At 29.5% G+C, this 26,274-nt stretch overlaps 1 protein-coding gene across 1 annotated transcript in view; it reads left to right on the forward strand.

The window, feature by feature from the left end:
- The window catches only part of LOC129981596 (putative sodium-dependent multivitamin transporter), a 47,341-nt gene extending 23,860 nt beyond the window's left edge, over positions 1-23,481 (forward strand). Inside the window, exons 7-11 of the mRNA XM_056092502.1 lie at positions 403-610; positions 2,780-2,934; positions 12,903-13,114; positions 17,702-17,799; positions 19,481-23,481. Of these exons, the coding sequence (XP_055948477.1) occupies positions 403-610; positions 2,780-2,934; positions 12,903-13,114; positions 17,702-17,799; positions 19,481-19,650 (843 nt within the window). The 3' untranslated portion in view covers positions 19,651-23,481. The remainder of the gene's footprint in view (positions 1-402; positions 611-2,779; positions 2,935-12,902; positions 13,115-17,701; positions 17,800-19,480) is intronic.
- Positions 23,482-26,274: the final 2,793 nt, after the last annotated feature.

A 26,274-nucleotide genomic window follows, 5' to 3' on the forward strand; every position in this document is an offset into this window, starting at 1 on the left:
TGATTTTTAATATCATCGCATTAAAAATATTCTTGTTTTTAAATAGATAATTTTCATTGTAGCTAATATCACTGATACAAACTTTTAAAAAAATATAAAAGCTGGAGATTTCAGAATTAATGTTTGCTAATGGAAAGTTGCAATGTTTTCATCTCTACCTCAGATGTAGAATATATAGATGAAGTTCGCTTAAATTTATTCTTCCATTAGCGGAAATTCTAGCAAAACGTTATAAACTATAAATTTGCGCATAGAAAAAGGTACACAATTCTGTAAATTTGATTAGGAATTGTAGAGTTTATTTTAATAGTGTCCACTTTCATTTCAATCTATGTCCAAGCGCCTTGATTTTGAATAAATATTTATTTTAATTACTGAGATATTTTAAATTTCATTTTGAAGGTAATTCCTTACTACATCGTTACGAGACTGCATTCAATACCAGGATTAACTGGATTGTGTATTGCGGGAATTTTCAGCGGATCTCTCAGCACCATTTCTTCAGCTCTCAACTCTCTGTCTACAGTGACTGTAATAGACTTCATCAAACCGATGTGCAAGACTGAAAAGCTCAGCGATACTCGAGTAGTATATATAGCGAAAGCTTTATGTAAGTTATTAACCAATTGCCTCTTTTTGGAGAAATGACTTTGCTTTAAAAGAAAAATTTTTTTGATTACTATTCATTAAGCTTGCTATTGATAAAATGAAAATAGATTATATTTCTTGTATTTTCTGCATTTTTCCAATAGAATCCATTTAACTCATGATCATAATATGGCAATCATAGCATCATATGACATTTGTTATCTAACTGCCGTGAACATTCATTAACCATCAATTTCTTGATTTTGGTACATTTGTCAATTCTTTTGTCTCACGTTGTACCATTATATGACATCCCTTTTCCGTTTGAAAGAGAAACGGGAAAACCTAATTTGTTCAGGACACATAAAATATATGTGGGTGTGATGGGTCTTAATGCATCAGTCCACTTGAATTAGCTTAATCTTTTTATTCTTGATTAACAATTGATGATTCTGATGAACTTTACAAATGAGAATTCAATGATGAAGGAATTTATATTACATGAAGATGGATAGTTGATGTTGTAGGGATCTTTCCCACCTACGCGTGGTACACTGGCATTTGCAGAGGAATTCTTCAACGCAAGAATTCCAGTTTCGGCCCTTTCTCAGAGTATCACGTCTTCTCGGTTTCCGGTCGCACCCTTCTCGGCGGACGGACGTTCTCTCTCCTCGTCTACTGAACTCTGAACTCTGCCTTCCGACTGCTGGCTATCACCGGATGAACTCAGAGTGCCCTCTCGTGGAGTTAATTTACCACATATATCACGTGAATTTCTTGACCTTTCAAATCAGTTGTTTTCAATGGGAATATCTCCGTTAAAGAATGCAATTAGATTTGAACTAACTAATGATAAGAATTCTCAAGTCTTATTTAATCAATGTTAAAATCCCCATGTTCAAAATAATAAATGCTAAAAATTCTCAAATCATAAATAATTAAAACTTCCGTAGTTCATGTTGGAAATTTATCTGTTCAATGAGTATTATATCTGCAAGAAACCTCAAACGGAAACAAGAAAACTCAATTCCAATATTTCTTAAGTATGGACTTTGTATAAAACAACTAATTATCTTGCCATAAATTTCACTTATTGTGATATTACAATCAAATTTATTCATAGCTAGTTATTATTAATTTCTCATATATGAAATAAAGAAGAAGTATTGTGAATGTCAAAAAATTCATGCTCAAGATTTAGACGAGTTTCCATATTTCAGACCTCACCGAGACCGAAAAACACATTTTTGGCATTATACCTGTCTACCTGTGAATACGATAGCTCAAAATTACTTTGAGCTTGACAACTGAAATTTGGTGTATAGAATTACGATTAAAGATTTAGATTTGCATCAATTTTTGAACGAAATCTATTCACGGGAAGTCTGGCAAGCTGTTCGAGTACAAGTGAACTCGGTAATTGCAAAATACAAAGTGCTAGGTAGTTGAATAAAATTTGAATATATGTCCTTTTTCTATGCTATCTAGTATGTTCGCACTTGACTTCTCGAATAGAAATAAATTTTAGATATAAGTCAGTCTAATGCTCATATTTTGAAAATTTATTGAAAAATTATGAAAAAAAAAATGCAATTTAATGTAGCACAAGCAATAACCAGTTTTGCCACTAGCAACACATAATATATATATATATATATATATATATATATATATATATATATATATATATATATATATATATATATATATTCCATTGCCTGGCGGCAACCAGACGAAGTGTATTTATAGATAGTGTCATAACCAGAGAAGTCAAATCTTGACAATTGATTAAATATCAAAAATCAAGTACTATTGCAGAAAGGCTTATGAAAAAAATGAGTCACTCTCAAAGCAATGAGTCAATTAAAGCAAGCAATGCTGCTAAAATTAATTTAACTCGATAAAATAAAGTAAAAAACTCAAGAATAGAAAATTATACAAGTTCTATTTAAAATGTCTTTTTGATTTTTTTTTAGTCTTAAGAAAAGAGAGCTTCGGAATATTTACCGAGGTAGAAAAAAATTCTCAATACTGAAATACATCAAACTTCTAAGAAAATTGACAATTCAAAATTCGATTTAGGGAAATGAAATATTTCTATGATAATAAAATTTAATCATTTCATAAAGTGTCTTTAATAATAAAAAAATCGTTGATGTAAATGCCTATAATTTATTTTCTTCTTTTTTAGCTATTTTATTTGGCATACTATGCATTTGTTTTGCATTTGCTGTTGCCAAGGTTGATAGTCTGGTAGCAGTAAACAACGCCCTAATAGGCATAACTGAAGGCCCTATGCTCGCTATTTATTTAGTAGGAATACTTTCAAGGAAAGGTACTCAGAAAGTAAGTTAAAATTTCATTATATACTTTTATTTAGTTTGATTTATTTCATGATTGTAAGTGATTAGATTTTGAATCGATCGATTCTTTTCCCACTTTCTGATATTCTAGAGTTTTAAAATTATATATATATATGCTTTTACTTAAAATAAAGTATATAATTTATAAATTTATAAATTAAAATCTAAATCATAAAAATAAAATTCAAGCAAAAATGTCATGTCTTCAATAAACTTGCACTTAGGACTAAAATATTACTTCACATTCATTGTATGAGAAAAAAAAATTTTTTTTTCAATGAAACCAAGGTGTTTTGTTCTTAAAGGTGTGTCAGTTACGTATTCTTTAAGAGGTTCTGATGTCATAAAAAGTAAGAATAAAATACAACACAAACTGAAAACCGCAAAGGTTTTATGGTATCAACATAATGAACTACAATGAATCATTTCTTTCATATAAATATATAGTTTGTTTTTATACCACATTTTACTTTCGTAAGTTTGAAAGCCATCGGATATTGTACAGCATCAAAACTTTTATCCAAATTTTCGAACTATTAAAAACAACTTTTAATGCAAAGCGTTGTTTAGCTAAATTATAACATAAAGACAGAGATTAAAGTCTTTTCTTACATATAAATAACATCCTTCATATAAATAACAAACTGCGAGCTAAATTATTATAAGACAAACGGCGAAAAGATAGAGTTATTGGATTGAGGAGAGCCACAAACAAGTCGATTGAAATATGTTACCAGCTTAGTAACCAAATAAATAAATTTGTAAAAACTACAAATTCTATGAATTCTGCATTGTAGGATAATATGAACATTATGTCAAGTATCATTTTTCTTGTTTCTATATTCTTAATTTAATTATTACATTATATATAAAATTCAAATGTCCATTTAACTCTATTAGAACTAAAAGGCCTCAAATGCCTGTTCAAAGGAACTATGGTGGATGCCCGAAATGCCTGAATATGACTGCTAAATTTCTTCTTCTTTCGTTAAGTGTAATTTATTGAATACCTACGGAGCGCGCTTTGTTCGTTTGAATTGTTCAAGGTTTGAGAGATAGGATAGTTTTCTGAGAATTCTAAAAGACGTCTGAGAATATATTTGTTTATTACCTATCGGCTAAGTGAGATCCTCTTTTATATATCAATCGCTAAAGAACACAAGCTGTCATTGTAGTTTTTGAGGAAAAGAGGAATTATTTTTATTATCATTATTTTTGAAAAAGAAACGCGAGCTTCCAATATTCTGAAACACATGAACTCGAATGATCTTAGGAATGAGAAGGTTAAATAATATTATTTATCAACATGAATACTACCGTGTAAGGAATCATGATAAACAAATAGTCATTCATATTTCCACAAAGTTATTATATTAAAAAATAATATTGATTAAATCATTAATATATTGATTAAGTTAAAAATGTATTGAAATATAAATTAAATTAACTAATTTTTTGAAAGAGAGACTGAATAGTTTACACTACATGAGACCACATATCGTCTAAATCTACCTCTGAATATGATCTTCACTCTCTTGAGAGACGACCAATCTAAACTTGGTCAGTCTGTGCACTTCATCTGTCATCTATAACACACTCACTCCAATAACTCATGTCTACTCACCCTCCATTCGGTAAACATAGATCATTTTTACGGTGATTTTTCAAAAAATTACTCACTAATATAAATTAATATGAAATACTACTGGCTGTGCGCTCCACTGTTCTATATTAACAATTCAAATATCCAAGCGGATCCAGGGTATTCGCAATGGCATACCTGGTCATATAAAAAACTTTTAAAATAGTATGTTGTCTCATTAACACACAAATTGGAACTTTGACATGAGAAATACGAGCATTGTCTTCTCATAATAAAAAGAATTTTAACTTATTACTTATTTAATTATATTTATTATCCATCTTTGGCACCCAATTGATTGGCAAAAATACTGTTTGTATTTACTTTCATTTGAACCCCTTATGCATAGTTTAATGTTAATGATTTTTTTCCAAAAAAAAAAAAATTAGCATCAAATTATGGCAGATATTAAAAGTCATGCTATTTTGATATTCTTACACATGTTGAATTCATTGTATTCATGAACTATTCTAATAAATCGAATCTCTCGACTCCATAGTGCCATTTGAAACTTTAATGTCTGGGTAATCTATATCAAACAATATTGTTTATGAAGAAATTTTAATTTCGTTTTATCTTCCTTACTATATTGTGAATTTACACTTTTTACGTGTGGTGTAGTTCGCAGATATTAAACAGAGTCCTTCTTCCGTTTCGTATAGCAATTAAAGAAAATCAAGCAGCTAAGTATTTGTAATAATGAAAACTATTTAAATTTCTGAGCTACAATGAAAAGAAATTTAAAATTTCCAGACTTCAGGAGGAATGTACGACAATTAAATTGGTATCATTCAAAAGATTTTTTTAATTTTGAAATTTAATTATATACAATAATACTTTCGGCAATTATCTCAAAAAAAAAGAATTCCCAAAATCTCGATTAATTTTTTATAAATTAAAACTATAAAAATAATCGCCATCCTCCAAAATATAAGTATTCCGAATTTGATAGCTCTCGCTCAAACGCTCTATCCTATGAGAGTTCGATCTATACAACGCTCTGTCTTGTAAAGCACTGTCAATATATACATACATTCTTCTTTATTAGAAGAATGTATTATTCTTTATTATATGAATTCTTTCATATAATATTCTTTATTAGATGAATTCTTTGTATGAATGTATTCTTTATTAGAAGAAGAAATCGAGATTCAAGAAAATAATATAAATATATAATCTCGAGAAAACGAGATTATATATTTATATAATAATGCATACCAATTTATCTACTTCCTTATCAAATAGTAAAGAAACTAATGAATTGATTGAAAGAGTTAACCCAAAGTTCCAATACAAAGTATTAATAAGCTGTCATTAGCAAATAAATTACGGAATAAGAGAACTTCGCATTATTTGTTAGATAACATACGTTTTGGGATTTCTAGGCCCCAAATTCAAATTTCTCGAAATGTAAGAAAAATTTCTCTCTTACCTTGTCATTCCGGGATCTTCTAAATGAAATAGAATCGAGGTATTCCAAGGTGAATCAGATCGTGAACATGAACATTGAAATCATTAATCCAAGTGTTCTCATTTCTGTCATCTTTTTTTTATTTGCAGGACGAGGACACAGGCACAGATAATTATATACAAAATATTTACATATATTTCATTTCACATGCACGAATTCTTTACACAGCACAAAACCATCTTTGATTGCATCATACACGCTTCATCCACAACTCAAACGCGAACCTCAACTTAAATCTCAACATACATCACTTCTCAATCCAAAGCTCAAACCTAAACTTGCATAGAAGCGGATAGCGAAAGAACGATCATACAATGTTACCGAACTTAGAAATTTTCTGAACAGAAATGAGTGTCTCTGCGCATGCTCCGATTTTACTGGAGAAAATAAGTAATATTCACTATGGTTCATGATCGTTCTCTCGCTATCCGCTTACGTCAGGAGCATCATCAAGATGAAGAATATTTTCGTGTTTAGAAAATCATAAATGTTATATCTTATCATTTACAACTATTAAAAAAAGTAGGAACGTTTTTTTTTTAATGTATTTTGAAAGTTAATTAAAAAAGTATTTTATAAATAAAATGTTTTATAATTCTAACTTTAAAAATAGGGCTGATTTTTGGTTTCTTAAATATTTAATGAGACTTCCTGAAAAATGACAGTAAAATTAATGTATCTTCAGTACTATATTGATGATTTAAGTAAGGAAAGTATGGTTATGTTTTTTTTCCTTATGTTTAAAGTAAAATAAAGGTTTACCTTATTTTTTTAATTTTTAAATGCTTTATTTAAAAATGTTAGTAATCAAATACCCATATATATGAATTTAATACAATAATTTAGAAAATTTAAAGAAATTTATCTTCCTTTGAGGAATTTCTGAGAATAACATTTGAAATCATTTTAAAAAGGGCTCTTGAGCAACAAGGAAGTATCAACCAGCATATTAATCGAAGCTGTTGTTTTTCTTCATATCTTCTTTTGTTGAGTATTTTAGTTAAAAGAAGATCTTTTTTTTTAAATTGAAAGATGAGCTGATAAAAAATTACAAATTCTAGATCTTATTTTTGTAGTAATTTGAAGTGAGAATAAAAAAAAATACAATAATTATATATAATACTAAAGATTTCCTATCATACTAATCCTAATTCATAAAAAACAGGATTATTTACATCATGTTTCCTAACCTTTCTAAGAATTTAATAAATCTTCCACTTAAAGATTGCATGAAATCAATCCAAATTCCATTTAATCAATGTATTTTTTAAGGAAATAATCACTTTAACTATTTTTGCAATAAAAGTACATAATAATTTTAAATATAATAAGCATCTACATCCTATTAATGGAGCAAAATTTTGATCTAAAACCTTTTTTTGAGCAAGGAATTTAAGGGGATAAACTTCTACTGATTTCAATCACTCCTTAAATTTTATTTCAGTCTAATAAATAATTGAAAAAATAATAATAATGAATTATAGTTTTGAAATTCAGTTTTGGCAAAGGAAAAAAAGCCATTTGTCAATTAACTGGGATAACCGTGAACTATTCTGCAGCTGCATTTTTTTTTTTCCTTCAGTGGCAGGGACTTTCTTTTAAAACATATACACTTTTTGTTACTGCATATACTTTAAGTTTGATGAGTACTTAAGTTTTTATTATGGTAGCATCAGAGAAAGATAACCTGAAAAAAAATCATCAGTTTAAATTAATAATAAAATGTTTATCAAAAGAGACAAAAATAAAATTTAACAAGATCCCCTCCCCAAATTCTTTGGATTCTTAAAAATAAACAATATTTAGATAAAATTTAACATGACTAAATACTCAAAAGGGAGTCAATCATGGAATAACTATCTTGGTCATGTCTTGCTGAAATAGTTTTCTGTAGTTAGGCAAGTAAGATAAAATTGAAAATCTACATGTTTTCACCACCATGATTGATATGCATTTATCGGAAATAAAGAATAACTATTAACCATTTCTTCTTTTAAAAAAAACCTTAATAACTCATATGATTTCAACTTTTGTCCATCCAGAACTACTGGTGTAGCTGCCAAGATTTTTCAGCATTTTTTTTTTTAATTCAGAGAATTTAATTTACTATCTCATTCTTTCAGATATATTTAAATAATGCAAATATGTTTTTAAAAATTTGATTTCTGAACATTTTAATTTAAATAAAAGTTTCAATATTTTTGTTTGAAATTATGAATTATAAATATTAATAATTTTATATTTTTATAAAAATCTGATAAGATATATTATGTTGCCATACCAAAATGTTAGTGTTTTTATAGAAACATTATAAGAGATTTCTTATATCATCATATTCATTTTATTTATTTTAAGCAATAAATATTTTGATATTTTTGCTTGACACTTTTCGAAGCTAAGTGAAAGAAAAAGTGTACTGAAATGTAAAACTGAATGAGAATAATAAATTAGAAGAATTATAAACAATTTTGAAATTTTCATTACAGACATCAGAACTACAAAATGCATCTGATTACTCTTTACAAAATATAAGATGAATACTGCACTAAGTTATAAACATTTTTCTAATATATCAAAATAACAAAACAAATTTTGAAATTATAAAATAAATTATTATGAGTATAATTTAATGTAGAATTTACAAAAGTTTTACAATGTATAGGTAGAAAAGATAAAAATCAAGGTAAGAAAAAGAAAAAAAGATAAATTCTCTAAAATATCTTAAACTCACGCAACATAAATATAATTGCCATTGTATACAAATTATAAAAATTAAAAAGCATAACAAATTCTGAATCTTCTGGGCTAATTAATAATACAAAAACTCAAACAATATAATTGAAGAGATTTTGAGGAAAAAAATTGCAGAATAGTAATAGAACTCTAGATTGACAAGATAGAAAGTTCAAAATAAAATTTACAACCAAATATACATAAAATATAACATACATTGTGCCATTATTGAAAATCAATGCTATTTTTCATGAAGTAATCAGTAATACAAAAATTCAAACAACAATATAATAAAAATTTAAAATTATATACATTTAAAAAAATTTATGCAATACATGAGTGACTTGATAGAGAATAAAATAATGTAAAATTTATAAATGAATTTAAAATAAGATATGTAAGATTATTATATTCCTTATGAAACCTTATCATCATATTCCTAGTGTTATAATTGAAAAAAAGAGCAAAAAAAATATTGCTTTTGGATATGCACTAATCAGAAATATACAAAAATTAAATAATAATGAAAGTGATATATGTAATTGTGGAAGTATGTGATTAATAAAGCATATATTGATAAATAGTGCAAAACCATAAAGAATTTTATATGGCTGAAGCAACATAAACAGTTTTAATATAAAGCTTTATATTATATATATATATATATATATATATATATATATATATATATATATATATATATATATATATACAAAAGTATTAGAATCAAGTTAATAGGAAAAACAAAATCAAATAAAAATTAAACCAAAAAAATTATTAAAAAATATTAAAAAAGAATCCGGCCTGAAGACTTTTTCAAGGGTCACCCTCAGGCAGGGATTCAAATAAAGGGATTTTTTCTGTGAGGACATACAGACATTAAGTCTAATAATGATTCCTCGTGACCCGAAAATCCCCCGAAATTATGCTCAAGAGATATACCATTTTAACAGAAAGGAAATACAAAATAACAAATTAGAAAAAAACCACAAAGTAAAAATACAATGAAAACAATAACAATAAAAACAAAAACAGCATTAAAATTAAAATTAAAATTAAAAACAAAAAGGCCAGAACATACCTTCCAACAGTGAATGAAACTTTAAACAATCGATTGTGATTTCCTGTTTTTGAAAGTTAACGGTTAAATTATGTAAACAGAGGTAGGCACCCAGCGCCATCTATTGAGTGATCCAATATGCAAGTAAATTTCTATTTTTATTTAAGCCAAAAGATTAATCCCAAACCATACCTTGTTTAATTAAAAAATTGACATTACAGTAATTTCTAGGAAAATCATTTTTAATTAAATTTTTAAGGAGGATATTTGATGCTTCAATATAAGAATTTTTATTATTGCAAACCCTTTTGATCCTGTTAACTTGTGAGAAAATTAGATTTTTGAAAATTTTAGAGTTTAGATTGGAATGGTAGTTACATAGTTTTGTTATTTTAAAGTTGAAATCATCCCTTTTATCGTATATACCAACTATTGTTTTATCATTAGCAATTTCGATTTTTAAATCCAGAAAGGTAGCCTCAAGTTGATTTATATTTGTATCTTTTAGAATTAAATCTTTTGGATAGCAATTAGTAATAATATTAGTATTGTCGAAGTTAATCAAAAGTAGGTCATCAATATATCTCCACCCGTTTATTAAATTATATTTAATTATTTTTTTCTCATAGTAATGCAGGAAAATATTAGCTAAAGCACTTGAGAAAGCTGTCCCCATTGGAATGCCCTTGACTTGTTTATAAAAATTAATACCATTAAACACGTAATTTTCTAAAAAGCTAGCATTGCAAAAAAAACCAAAACTAAGACTTGCTCTCTTAACTATCCTTATTTATTCCCAACAGTTAAATTTCATAAAAATCCATTAAAATTCAGATTCGTAACCTGTAGCACTGGTAGTTATAATTACTATACGGGTAAACATTTCTTTAAATACTTAAAAATTATCCTGGACAAAATAAAAAATGAAGACAACTTTATTATTTCTAGTAACAAAGAAGTATTGGATTTTCTTAAAGATAACAACATTAATAAACTTAATACTTTTGATTTCGAAAATTTATACACTAATCTACCTCATGAAAAATTAATAAAGGTCTGCACTTTTATATATGACGAATATTTAAATGAAAATATCATTCCTAAAAATAACTGGCTTGAGTTATGTAATTTTAATATTACTGAAAATTACGTGTTTAATGGTATTAATTTTTATAAACAAGTCAAGGGCATTCCAATGGGGACAGCTTTCTCAAGTGCTTTAGCTAATATTTTCCTGCATTACTATGAGAAAAAAATAATTAAATATAATTTAATAAACGGGTGGAGATATATTGATGACCTACTTTTGATTAACTTCGACAATACTAATATTATTACTAATTGCTATCCAAAAGATTTAATTCTAAAAGATACAAATATAAATCAACTTGAGGCTACCTTTCTGGATTTAAAAATCGAAATTGCTAATGATAAAACAATAGTTGGTATATACGATAAAAGGGATGATTTCAACTTTAAAATAACAAAACTATGTAACTACCATTCCAATCTAAACTCTAAAATTTTCAAAAATCTAATTTTCTCACAAGTTAACAGGATCAAAAGGGTTTGCAATAATAAAAATTCTTATATTGAAGCATCAAATATCCTCCTTAAAAATTTAATTAAAAATGATTTTCCTAGAAATTACTGTAATGTCAATTTTTTAATTAAACAAGGTATGGTTTGGGATTAATCTTTTGGCTTAAATAAAAATAGAAATTTACTTGCATATTGGATCACTCAATAGATGGCGCTGGGTGCCTACCTCTGTTTACATAATTTAACCGTTAACTTTCAAAAACAGGAAATCACAATCGATTGTTTAAAGTTTCATTCACTGTTGGAAGGTATGTTCTGGCCTTTTTGTTTTTAATTTTAATTTTAATTTTAATGCTGTTTTTGTTTTTATTGTTATTGTTTTCATTGTATTTTTACTTTGTGGTTTTTTTCTAATTTGTTATTTTGTATTTCCTTTCTGTTAAAATGGTATATCTCTTGAGCATAATTTCGGGGGATTTTCGGGTCACGAGGAATCATTATTAGACTTAATGTCTGTATGTCCTCACAGAAAAAATCCCTTTATTTGAATCCCTGCCTGAGGGTGACCCTTGAAAAAGTCTTCAGGCCGGATTCTTTTTTAATATTTTTTAATAATTTTTTTGGTTTAATTTTTATTTGATTTTGTTTTTCCTATTAACTTGATTCTAATACTTTTGTATAAATTCATCTGTGTTTTAGAAGTAGCTGCAATTGCGCTCTCTAAATACTATGAAGTTCCTTTTTGGTTTTAGTTTAAATAGATAATAAATTTTAGTTGCGATTTCGAAACTGTTTTGTTTCGTTTTCATTTTAGTTTCGTTTTCAAACTTTTTCTTACTTTAGATTGGTTACTTATATATATATATATATATATATAGTAAGATAATACATATGATTCAGTAGGAGAAAAAGATAATAAATAAAATAGTGTAAATTTTTATTTTTAATAATTGCAGTTTCAAAAATTTGATAAAATTAATCACTCAAAGGATTAAAATTTTAATTTAAATCACTGCATAGAATAATTCAATTAAAATTATTTATATGCCTATCTATACATATATATGCCTAATTCTAGATAATGACACATTTAAAGTGTTAAACAAAAATCTAAATCAAAGCAAACAAATTATAGACTTAATAAAACAAATAGTCTAAAAGTATTTGCATACAATAATAAACTTTAAATAATATTATATCTGATCCAGGGTGCGTAGTGTGAAATGGATGCAAAAATCAAGCACTTTAGCGAAATATTATCGATTAGAGCTGCCTGGTGGATATTTCTCCCGAAAAAATTTTCTAAGTCCGTTAACATTACATGATCGTTCTCTCGCTATCCGCTTCTAACTTACATCTCTTACTCTGTGGGATCATGGGAAAAATTTTTCCTGACGTCACCAGCGCGCATGCGCAAAGGAGTTACATCATTAGGGTTAGGTCAGAAATTCCAACAATATGAAATTAGTAAAATAAATTGTTTACTGAATTTTGCCTTTTTAGTGTATACTCTTTGGACTCATTGTGGGTTTTTCTATGACTGGATGGATTGGTTACGGAATCGTCTTTAGTGGTTATCACTCACCTTCATTGCCAGTTGATTCAAGTGGTTGTTCGTCTCTCAATTCAACTTCCATCTTTCAAAACGTCACTTCTGCATGCGACGGTTTAGAACAATGTGCCGCAGAAGTTACACCAGTTATCCCAGCTAAAAAGTGAGTATTAAAATAAATACAGTTTCTGAACTTTAATCCGGAGCACCAGGAAGAAACTTGGTTGGATAAAATTTTAAAAAATGCCATTCTATATGAGATTATACTTTATTTGTTTTGATAGTTAGACAGAAAAAAATTATATATATATATATATATATATTTATTTATTTATTTATTTATATATATATATATCTTAATGTATATAAATTACGTGTCACGTTGTTTGTCCGCGATGGACTCCTAAACTACTTAACCGATTTTAATCAAATTTGCACACCGTGTGCAGTTTGATCTAACTTAAAAGATAGGATAGCCCTTTTTTTGAATTTTTAATTAGAATTTTAATTATTAATTAAAAACTAACTTTCCCGCCAAAAAAATCTTCAAATCGCCAAATGAGTACGGCATCAATTTTTTTTCCCAACAGTCATGAGGCTAGGCTTAAGATTTTTCGGCTGATTATTTGAAACGATTCTATTTATTTTCTTAATGTTTGATGCATTTAAAATTAAACATTGTTAATGAATCGATCTTTCAGATTCATTCTTAAGTACTTTTGAATTAAAATAAAACAGAATAAAGGAAATTAAAAATTTCTAATCTGCATAGCGTTACCCCAACTGGCGTAGAAAAAATCACGCATTTGCGTTCCGCAACTGGCGTTGAAAATTCACGCATGCGCATTGTATTATGATTCTTTACATTTCAACGGAAGCGGACTCGATTTAAATTATTTTTAGGTTCGTTGCATGTTTTTGTAATTAAATTGTATTTAAGTTAGTTATATATTTTTTGTATACGCTTATAGTTTTAAGTACATCGTTTTTTAAGTAGTTTTTTTTAACCTGTTTTCAACCGATTATTTTAAACGCTTCGTTTTATTTTCTTAATGTTTGATGCATTTAAAATTAAACATTGTTAATGAATCGTTCTGGTCATGATGAATCTGAGAATATTTTGTTGACAAATTCTTGAAATATTACATAAATTAGGAAAGATATTCTTTAGTGCCCATAAAGTTTAAACGCTCAGTGACTCTTTTCAGTAATCATATTACAAAAAAATACTTTGTTTCAGTAAAAAAATATTATTATATTAATTGCAGATTAATCCTTTCCACTTTAATATATAGTATAAATTCTACGGGAACTAACAGAAAATTAGAGAGATATATATTACGTTGTGACTGAAGGCGTTTATAATATTATGAGTGAATTATATATCAAAATTTGAAGTTTTAAAATATTTTGATGAAGAAGTTATTAAAGTAGGAATTGCATAAAATATTTAATTATTAAAATTTTAACGAACATTAAGATGGGCGAACCGGCTGGTCGCCAAAGGCGGCTAGTATATATATATATATATATTAAATAAAAAAATTAAGTAATCAATGCGTTTTATTCACTTTGAAATGGATAGATAGTGAGACACTTGATCCATGACATTTGAGGTTTGTTTCGACAGTATTGTTTGAAATATTTAATCAAAAATATTATTACATCGTAGTAAGTATTTAAATTGCCCTTGACGGTGAAATAGTGGCAAAAAAGGAAATATAAAGCTTTAATTAACACAAAGTAATATAAAACAAAGCAACTAAGTTTAAAGCAATATCATTTTTTATTTCTACTTTTAAGACACACTATTTGTGGAAATACTAATGAATAGTTTTCCGACTTGTATCCTTTATCGAATAACGAAATATTTTAGTCTCCCAGCTACTAATCGTATGAATACCTAACCAATACACATGCTAACCCTGCATTTAGGGTTTGGCTGTATTTCAAACCCGGTTTTAAAAAACCGGTTTTTTTTTTTTTTAAGTAAATTTGTCATATTTGAAAAACCGGTTTTAAAATTAAGAAAACCGATTTTCCTAAACGCCTGAATATTCCTCTTCAAAAAAAAAAAAAAATATTGGTTGGGACCGATTTGTCTAGCAGCTGAAGGTTTAGATATCAATTTATTAAGAAAAGATATATCTGAATTTCTGTTAAATAAACTAAAAAATTTAAACACTGAAGTAAGTTTGAAATTATTATATGCTTTAGAAGAACGAATTCAAGAAAGAAAAGAATTATCAACTCTTTTGCTGTATTTGCACATTTATAGTTCAACGAAGAAATCTAGTGTACTTTCTTTAGCTTCAAAAACTGAAATTATTGAGTTATCTGAAAAGATACTGTCTAGAATATTTCCGAATTCTTATATGGAAACCGATTCTGATAAAGAGCAAATCGAAAAAACTACTCATCAGAGTTTTTTAAAAGAAGCCATGGAAAAATCAATTCAAAAGTTTTTTGAAATCCCTGAAAAAAAACTTAAAAATCCAAAGACATTGAAAGCTAAATTTTCATTATTTAAGTCAATGAATAAAAGAACAAAAAACTTAGATTTGTTATTTGATGCCATGAAAACTATAAAACCAAGCTCAGTAGCTAGTGAACGAGTATTTTCAATTTCAGGCAATATTGTGTTCAAAATAAGAAAAAGACTTAGCCACTGTTCAATGGATATTTTATGTTTTTTAAAATCCTATTTTCTTAGGAGAAATTAAAATAATATAAATATTATTTTAAATTTTTATTTTAGTTTTCGTAATTTTGTGTAAGTAATATGTATATATAATTCTTCTTTTTTTTATATTTTGACTTTGACATTGATTTTGTTTTTTATTATTTTATATAAATTTATAAATTAAATAAAATATTTTTCCCTATTCCCTTTTTTTTTTTTTTTTTTTTTTTTTACAAAAATTCGAAAACCGGCTAAAACCAGTTTTTTGGAAATACTGAATTCGAAAACCGGTTTTTGTATAAACCCTACCTGCATTGTTTTTTAAAATAGTATTGGGTCATCCAGCGATATCATATGATGAAAAAATGCTAAAAAAGACCGTACGGGAATCTGCCAATTTGAAAAGAAAATCTGATCATTGAGCGGCTAAATGGGCGGCAAAATGCGAAAAATTGAATCAATATTTAGATATTGGAGATATGAGAAAAGAATGTTCACATTGTGGGTCTTTGACTTTTGAATCGGAAATGGGCCGATTGACTAATGTATGTTATCATTATGGAAAGATTAAGCTCCCACGTTGAATGAATGCCCAGTAGAGTTTAAAAACTTGCTAACTTGAAGAACATTGGGTACAGAATCGAACATCTACGGCATCGGGCAACATCGAGGTTAGCGAGCGAAAACAAGCAAGTAGCAAAGCTCCTAATTTGTCATATTTTTCTAATATGAACTAATTATTAGTAAGAAAATAAACGGGTGAAACAAAACAAATCTGGATAACTTTTCATTTCAGAGCAAAACTCAACTAATCCAAAGAGTCAAGTTACTTTATATAATTGAAGAGACAGGATATTTCATTCCAAGATGCTCTCAAACTATATCAGTAGATTGAAATCTTAGGGGTGTTAGGATTGTTAGTTAGGGTGGGATATGAAACGTAATTTGGAATAGATAATTAAAATAAATTAATAATTCAAAGATAATAGAATATAATTTTTCTTTATGGCAAACAATTAACTGTCTCTATATATTTCTTATTAGATGCCATCTCATAGTTTCAAAGAGTGATACGATATTTAATATGATGGTTACCAATCATTTCATACTTCGCCGCCTTATCCAAGACACCGACTATTAGCCATTTTCTTGAAATTGCGTTTATACTCATAGAAAATAACGATTATTTATGATAATCTTGACTTCAATTCAAGGCTGGCATATCTAAACAGAAAATTTAATAATACATTTTTAAAATATGAAAATAACTTATGAACCGAAATAGATTTTTAAAAAGTAAAACATTACGTTGTATGGTATTTTCCAAACAGTCTTCAACAAAAGAAACTGGCTTCTTTTCATATACAAATTAGACATCAAATTTTGTTGTTTTTTCGTCCAAATCAAACGCGATAAAGGAATTGCATTTAACAATTACTGACATTTATGCGCATTGTCATCAGAATATCGACTCCAGCAAAGTGGTAAATTATTTTCTACTTTCTAGTATACTAATAAAACCATGTTTTTAGTTGTTTTTTCAATTCGCTTTCACGTCCTTTTATTATAATATCGCATCTTTTATTCTTAAAGCTATTTACCTTATCTAAAAGTTATTTACAATATTATATGAATAGAAAAATACTGGATTTATGACATAATAAATGAATATAAATTCGAAATGAAGTCAACGTGTAACTTCTGCATATTTTCTAAAGCCATCAGTGCAAATATTCCTGTTTTTCAGAATTTCATCAATAAAACAGAAAGAAAAAAAAAACATTTTCCAATTGAATATTAATATTTCATATTCCAGGACAGTTCATGTCATTTTCTTACTTTCTTAGCAATTATCTATTTTTAGAATTCCAAGTCACGTGCCTTTGTTTTTACCTTGTATAAGCATTTCATATTATACACAATTAATTTAATTACATTAATAAATTTACTTGGGTCACTTTTTTTCAATGCTGCACTCATATAAATTGATTTGTCTGGATTCCTAGCACTTACTGTGAGTAAAAATTCGATATTTTATCATTCTAAACAGTTTTTTTTCTAATGCAGCGATCCTTTCATTTTGTATAAAATATCATTTATGTGGATTGCTCCCATCGGGCTTTTCTTCACTTTGTGTGCCGTCTTCTTCGCAATTTTAGTCACAGGTAAGTAATCTTCTTTTGAATTATTAATGTACGATTTATAGTTCCTAATAAATATTTTTAATTTTTTAAACGGCAAAATTTCTCAAAGTGTTAATTTCTGCATAATAGGCATCTCTGTTACTAATGACTTTCGTCTAACACGAAATGTTTGATCTATAAACATGACGTTAGAATAAATCCTGGAAATGACTATGAGATATCTCTTAGTGACACGCAAGGTCTCTAGTTAAATTAGTGGAACCATTCCTTTCGTCTACCAGATTTCTGCTTTTAATTAAAAGAAGGAACGAGGGGGGATTAAAGAATAAAAAGTGCATACTCTTGAAAGCCAACGAGAGTGGTCCCTCTGAAAAGATTACTTTCCAATAAAGATCCATTTCTAATACAGATTATTCTCTTTTCCTCTGCATACATTTGGGGAATTTAGATGAACATACATTTTTACTGAATTAATTCGAAAATATGTAGTTTGATGTCTTTTTGTCAGCTTGCTGACACCAAATTTTGATATGTAACTACAATTGAAGTCACAAAATCCCTTATCAAAAATCTGTTGATATAAACCATTGGATTTACATGCATTCGAAAGTAAAGACAGAGAGACGATTAACGATTTGACGGATTTAGTTCAAAATCTGATAAGTATCTAAATTTTAGATGTTGAATCTGTGTATCAAATTTTATCCATATAGCTTCTTGCGTTTTATAGTTATTGAATTCACTTGCAATCAAACAACCCGACAGACAGACTTTCTTGTCAGGAATTTCATTCAAAATTTGACACAAATCTAAATCTAAGACAGAAACATCGTCATTTGCTGTCGAAACCTGTTGTCTGTTTTACACCATACACCCACTACAGGCGAACCGCTTGACTTTACGAACCTAGTGGAGGGAAATCCGTAACGATATAATCTTTGAAACCGGCCGTGGCCCATTTCCTTCTTACTTCAAGTAATTCAACATCAAAGAATCGGATCACTTTGGCTGTGGGCAAGTGGCCGATTCACTTTATTATATCATTAGCTGCCTTCTCACCACATCTTTTCATCTCAGCAAACCCATCCACGACTTCGAACGAATCTGGTAGATCAACTTGATGACAAACAAAATGTCCAAAATCAAAACTAGATATTTTGTGGGGTTTCTGCAAGATAGCGAAGATCTAATTTCCCCAGGCACAAGCCCAGAATAATTTTTGTCTCTTTCCTCAATCAAGCCCTTCTCCAAGAAATATTAACTTCATCAAAATTCCTGAACTAATATTCCCCACCAGACACTCCCTTTTTTCATCATTGCATTGTTTATAGTTATTGCGTTAATATTTTATGCCCTGCATGTAAACTTAAACCCTTTCTTTTTCTTAATAAATTTTTCCACGTATATCCATCGAACCGATAGAGATTCCCTATCCGGAGGAATAGGAAATCCTAGAGATTCCCTATTCGGAGATATTTTGTGGCGGAAAGAAAGAAAGTGTGAGAAAATTACTAAATCGGATTAAAACGAAAAATTAAATTTTTAATATAATGTATGGAAGATTGCAACTCTGAAACTTAGATGAACCCTGCCACAGCAAAATCATTCTTGTATATAACATATATCATATAATTTTTATTTCATATTTATAATAAATCATGTTCGTATTTAAAAATATATAATTAGCAATATTTTTATACAGGGAGTTGGAGATACAATGTAATCCCTGCTAATTCAAAATGTCTGAGTCCAATAACAAAACTATGGATAAGAAGAACTCGGCTCCATGAGCCGCCAGGAACACCAGAGGAACAAGCAGCTTTGACTACCATGAACGGATTTGAAAGAACTATTGAAGTTGTCAAGATATAACAAATGCTTTGGATATATATAAACTTTCATTATGAAGCTGATATCGAAGACTACCTTCCGTTCAAATTGTCTATAAAACTGAAAAATAACTTCGAACACCTTCATATATCTCAGACTTTGAGTTCCGAGCTAAGATAAATTAATCGTGCACTTTTCCAATAATTTTCTTCATTTTTGCCTTTTACAGAGAATATCTTTACACAACTTGACTTGTTCATCTAACAATTGACTTTTTTATTCAACCTGGCCTGTTCTTAGTAAAGATGGAAATCTTAATCGTTTTTTTTCATACATTCATACATTGCTTTATGTACTAGAAGTTTGAAACATACAGGTTGTTCGGAAATAGACTGAAGATTTTCAAAAAGGCATAATAGGAAAACCGCTAAGGTTAAAAAAAATAATTCTTGTAGCAAATTCATGTGACAGGGCATAAATGTTTCCTCCCACAGTTTTTGGTTTTAGGTCAAAAAATTATCGATAGATGTGGCTGAAAGTCCCTTTTATTGTTTTTCCAGCATACAAATAATCAAAATACACAGCCTCAGAAGGGTTTACTCTTTTGACTTTAAAAGAAGTGTTTTGTGACTGGACGGACAGTAGAGAACTGAACAGCAGACTCTGTAGGAAAATTCCAATCATTTATTGAAATATGTGAAAAAATTGTGATGTAATCTTCAATTATTTCTTTTTTTTACGTGATCCTGTCTGCATCACCATCTGTCAACAAATTTCTTGACTATAGCCAAAAGCTCTAAGTGGAAAAACGTATGCTCTGTCACTGAATTTGTTGCAAGAATTGCTTTTTTTTTTATCTTAATCATTTTCCCTTTATGCATTTCTGAAAATCATCATTCTATTTCAGGACACCTGTATGTGTTTCTTGGCTGAGAGTATATCATTTTAATATTTTCAAACTCTAGACGAAAATATTTCAATATTTAATAGATTTTAAGACAAACCTCAAAGAAAGTCCATGAACATCATCCCTATAACTGTATTCTTACAGTAACCCCATTTCTAATATGCAGTAAAGTATAGTAAACATCCAATACGAATCTTCCAAGAATTTCTCTTCCATCAAGGTACTTGTTTTCCTTATTCGGAGAGAGCAATTATATGAAGCTTCATCTAGAATCACTTTTTGTATTGAATCTTAGCTCTTTAATGAAGATACATGGCCATAGTCATGCCGTGTCCAAGAATGATGTTATTACACTGGTGTGCAAAACTTAAGCAACAGGTGCTTTTTTGCCATAACTCCGCGAGAAATCATCCGAGAGACATGAAATTCAGAAATGAGAGACAACATTTTGTACTTAAACAATGACAAAAGTATAGTTCTGCAAAAATGAATACAATGCATATAGTATGGAATCAAATAAAAAAAAGTTTTATTGAATTCATAGTATCTCCACACTTTATTGTCTGTTCAAGAGAAAGAACAATAAACAGATGTTCCTTAGTATGGGATATGCCCTTCCCTTATTGCAATGGTTGTTTCGCACCGTCTGTCCATACTCAGCACCAGACGGTACAACAGTTTTTGAGGTAAGAAGGCACATTCTTCAATCAGCATCTGTTTCAGTAGTTGGGCGTTTCCCGGAGGATGTAATCGTGCCGCAAAGTGTCTCCCCGATGCATCCCACACATGTTCTATCGGATTTAAATCGGGAGATAATGCTGGCCAATCCCTTCTAGTGATATCTTCACTTTCCAGTAGCTGATGAACATCATCAATTATGTGTGGTCGTGCACTGTCGTCCATAAAAACGAAGTCGGGTCCAGTAGCACCTCCGAACAGACGCATATTAGGATGGATCACCTCCTTACAATAGCGATCTCCGATTCCACAAACTCGAGGAGCTTAGTCCACCCATTCAGCATAAATTCCTCCCCGACGACAACTCCAGGACCACCGTAGCAGTCTCTTTCCGTGATGTTACTGGGATGAAACCGTGTCCCGACCTCTCTCTAAATCAAATGGCGTTGAGAATCGCTTGGGGCACTGAAAAGACTCTAATCTGTAAAGAGGACACGACTCCATTGATGAGATGTCCTGTTTTCGTGCTCCTTACACTACTCTAAACTGTACTACCGATGGCCAATTTTCGAGGGATTCAGCGTTCAGGACGGAGGTCGAATTGGCCACCTTACGTCTGGCCTCAGTAAACCGCGATAATTGTTGCCTTGTTGCTGTGCACAATTGCTGAGCAGCGGCGCTTTCTGACTGATATCTAGCTATTTTCGCCTATAAGACGATTTATCGGTTATCCACTGCAGTTGTTTTCCTAGGGCGGCCACCACCAACCTTTCTAAGAACTATACCTATGGTTTGGAAAGCTTCCCAAGCGAGCGAAATGACACTTTTGTTGATTCCGAACTTTTCAACTACACTGGTCAAACTGCGCCCCTCCTCCAGCTTTCCGATCATTCTTCCACGTGTGAAGACATCCAGATGATTTCTTCTAGATATATTTCACAATAGAACTCAGTTGCACTTGTAGCGAATGTCTTTAATTGCACTTCCGTTCTTCCTTTCCTTGTAGTCTTGAGCTGCGCGCACCGACTGTACGCGTTTTGCGTTCACTCACGTCGCCTATGATGTTTTGCTCCTGACATTTGCATACGCATCACCTTTCTATTGAATTGAGTGCTAACTGCACTGATCGCAATAACCCCTTTTCTGCAATTTCATGGCTACGTGCTTAAAATTTACATTATTACTTAAGTTTTATACACCAGTGTATATCCATAAAGGCTAAATATCTTTTGTGATGAATTCATGGAGAAGCCGCGATCAGTCAATCGTAAATTACCTTCTTTGGTCGACCAAAAATAATTTGTGTGGAAATTTCTATTTCAGTCATATTAAAGTCAATTCAGTCAATCTCTAAGACAATTCAAGTACCATTATGCTTCTGTGGCATCATAAATTTAAACAATACACACATTTCTTTGTATATGCTATACCTCTTAGCGATTTTGGTGAATTTTCCATCGAAGGTACTGGTGATAGATATGAGTTCTGTAAGCTGTATACCAGCATTAAAAACACCTCTAATGATCGAATAAAATCCCCTTGATATTGGTCAATTTGAAACAAATCCATAACCGCACTCAATCGTTTAATATTTCTGTAACTAATTTCAACTATAATAGATATAAATTATTATTTTCCTTGAAATAAACACCGGAAATCAAAGATCCGTATTCCGGTTCAATTCGTATATCTAAAAATATTTACTTCTTTTATTTTGTTATGAAGTGTTCTTAGTATTTGATGCAAATATTATACCAAATAAGCTTACTTTTTTTGAAGCGTTAGAAGTTCCACGTTTGTAATTGAGACTTCAGCATGTATTCAATTAGATTTCATGCGTTAATATGTATGAATCTAAATTTCATTTCATAGTTTTTGAAACTCAAGATTACGCAAATTAATACCTCGTTGCGTAATTTTTACAGGAGTATCGAAAATCCCTTTATTCCAAATTATTCATTTATTATATTTTCTTATAGAAACTGTTGAAAAACCACATCATTTCATCATACAGTGGAATTGATAGATTTAACATTTTAGTACGTAATTCAAAATATTTATCTAATCATGTTCAAAGATTAGAGAAGGTTAAATAATAAAATTATTTGAAATTATTTCATTTTTTCAGAAAAACAATTTTTCATTTTCTTATTTTAATCATTATTTTATTTGTTTATGAATCTACTTTTTGAGATAAGGTAGAATTTTTGAAAATTAATTTAGTTGTTACTGCCATTATTCTATCATATTTTTATACATTTTTTAAAGCATGTTTTATAAATCGTTAAACTGAAAATAAGTGCATGTAAGGTTTAAGGGTTTTCTTTATTAAAGCAATATTATTTTCACATACTTTCTATATTTTTTGTCATACAATTTTTAACCTAAAAATGTAAAAACTTTTATGAAAAAAATGTTATAACTACAACTATGCAGATAAAGAAAGAGATGTAAACAACTTGTAAGATATTGTTTTTATATAATATAAAATAAAAAATATTTGTTTGTACCTGTACATTTGTTGTTGTTAGTTTCATTTTTATTATCTGTAAATAAAATAGATATCAGGAAGCATAATGATTCCAAATTTCGGAAAATATAATAATAAATTTTATCTAAATTATACTTAAATACTGATAATGGACTACCTTTAAAGCTATATATGTCAGTGATAATTCAACTTTATATTATGTAAAAAATTACAGGGCTGAATCTAACTACTTGACTAGGGCCGAGGAACGAATTGAATGCAATTTACATTTCACTTTATATAATATCGAGGAATAGCTTGAAATACAATTTATATTTAAATTCATTCCATAAATTAAAAAACTTCCATACTTATAATAAAATTTCTATGAATACTTAAAAAAATTCTTTACAAATGTTTCAAATGCTTTTAATTACATTAAGATTATATTCAAGATAATTTAGCCGGATATAAGAATATACAGAAACTTTCGCTACAAATTATCACTGACCATATACCATAGCTCATAAGTTTAAAAGCAATCAATTTAAGAATTTTAACTGCTATAAATATAGGTATCGAAGCAAGTCAGTCATAAGCTGACTTACTTTTTATCAAAATAGATTATTTATTTTAATAGAAACATGCAGCATCGATGATCTTCAATATTCTCTGTCGTTAATGACTGTTCTAATTATTGTCAATGATTATAATCATTGATAATAATTAGAAAGCTATGCACGATGACTTCAATAGGTTTAGTACGATCATAGTTAAGCTTGCTTAATTGAGCAAAATAATACATTATCTAGACTTCCCTGTACTGTCTGTCAACTTGAAAAGTTTTCCTATCAACTTGATAGCTTTACTAATTACGCATTATCCATCTATTACGCTGAAATTCACTTCAAGTGGTAGTATATCTAAATATTTTGTTAGAATTATCAATAATTGATTAATATCTTGGTTGTTAAATTCATTAGAAGGTTTGCATGAGTTGCAATATTATGCCACTAAACCATATTACTAGTACCGTTTTGAAAAAAAAAAATAGTAAAAAAAATTTTTTTTTCAAGACAATTTTATTTTTACACGAAAGAGCATACCTTAAAGTATTTTACCTTACTACCTTAAACTCTACATAGCTTCCGCCAATGTTCAAACATTTGTCATAGCGAGTTACCAGCTATGACAAGTGTTTGAACATACCTTCTACTATGACCTTCTTCATAGATATTGTCACGTAGATACTCTAGTGTTGAACTCAATGACGCACACAAGAAGTAGAGCTAAACCAATTTATTAACTTAACTCAGAACTGAGAATACAGGCCGGCGTCCTGGCATAGGGGTAGCGCGTCTTCCCCGTGATCTGGGCGTCCCGGGTTCGAGTCCCGGTTTGGGCATGGTTGTTCTTCTGTTGTTCTATCTGTGAGATGTGTGAATGTGCCCTCCTGTAAAAAGGGGTTGTGCAAGCGAATGAATGATGCGTGAGTGGCAAAGTCGTACTCTTGGCCCTAGTTGGCGCTGCTATAAAAAATAAGAGACGTTCCCCCTCAGGCTTAAATCGCTGTCTTCGTAACAGCGGGCTTGTCAGTGGCAAGTGCCATAAGAAACAAACAAACAACTGAGAATACAGTGACTGACAAATCCTCTGCTTTAATACAAGCAGGGAAAGTTCCAGAATACTCTTCTGGAGACAGTAAGAAAAGTCCAGAACACTTGTCTGGTAAACTAATGAAATGTCCAGTATCTTCTGGAACATGAAATAAAGGAAAACATAAAATCAATGAATTAAATATTTACACATACTATGAGCAACATTGTCTCTAGCGGGATTCAAACTCAAGGTCTAATGATTATGAGACCAGTGCCATGACCATTCGGCCATGGAGATTCGATTATCTTTCTTCAATGCTGTAATATTATTACTATACCTTCTTAGAAACTTCCCGCCAACTCATTGGGAACACACTTTGTAATAACCTAAGCGGTCTGTAACAATTTCGCACAAAACTGTACATGATATTTGAAGAAATTCGTCTGAAAACATCATCATTGTGAAACATCTATTCTCATGGAGTTTTTCATCAGCTGACAACAGAACTCCAAACACTCCGAGCCTCATCGTGGACGACCTTCATTAAACATTCGAACATACTTTCTTACTATATCATCACTCATCGTGTCTTCACCGTAAGCCTCTTTAACTTGACAACAGATTTCAACTGTTTCACATTCCTTGCGTTCAGAAATTGAATTACAGCGCGAATCTTAAAGTCGGTGGGATCAGTAATTATCTAAATATGTACAGCAAACTGAAAACTTAACGTAGAACAACCAAAATGGCGTCAATTGAGAGCCAGTGAACAAGGTGCACTTGCACGGAACGCCGACCGCAACGTTGCGGAGGGGGGGGGGGGTACAATGAAACAGTACTTACTTTCCAAATGAACATTCGGTAACTGAATGTTTTTGTGGTTTTGAATATAGATTATTTTAACAAACAATAAAATGAAACCATTGTGTTTCAAATATATTTTTTCAGAAAAGTGAATATAATCTTTTTAGGAATAACGATCATCTATTAATTGTGAATTTAATTGTCCCTC

The sequence above is a fragment of the Argiope bruennichi genome, chromosome 8 (assembly GCF_947563725.1).
Source record: "Argiope bruennichi chromosome 8, qqArgBrue1.1, whole genome shotgun sequence".
Classification (NCBI taxonomy): domain Eukaryota; kingdom Metazoa; phylum Arthropoda; class Arachnida; order Araneae; family Araneidae; genus Argiope; species Argiope bruennichi.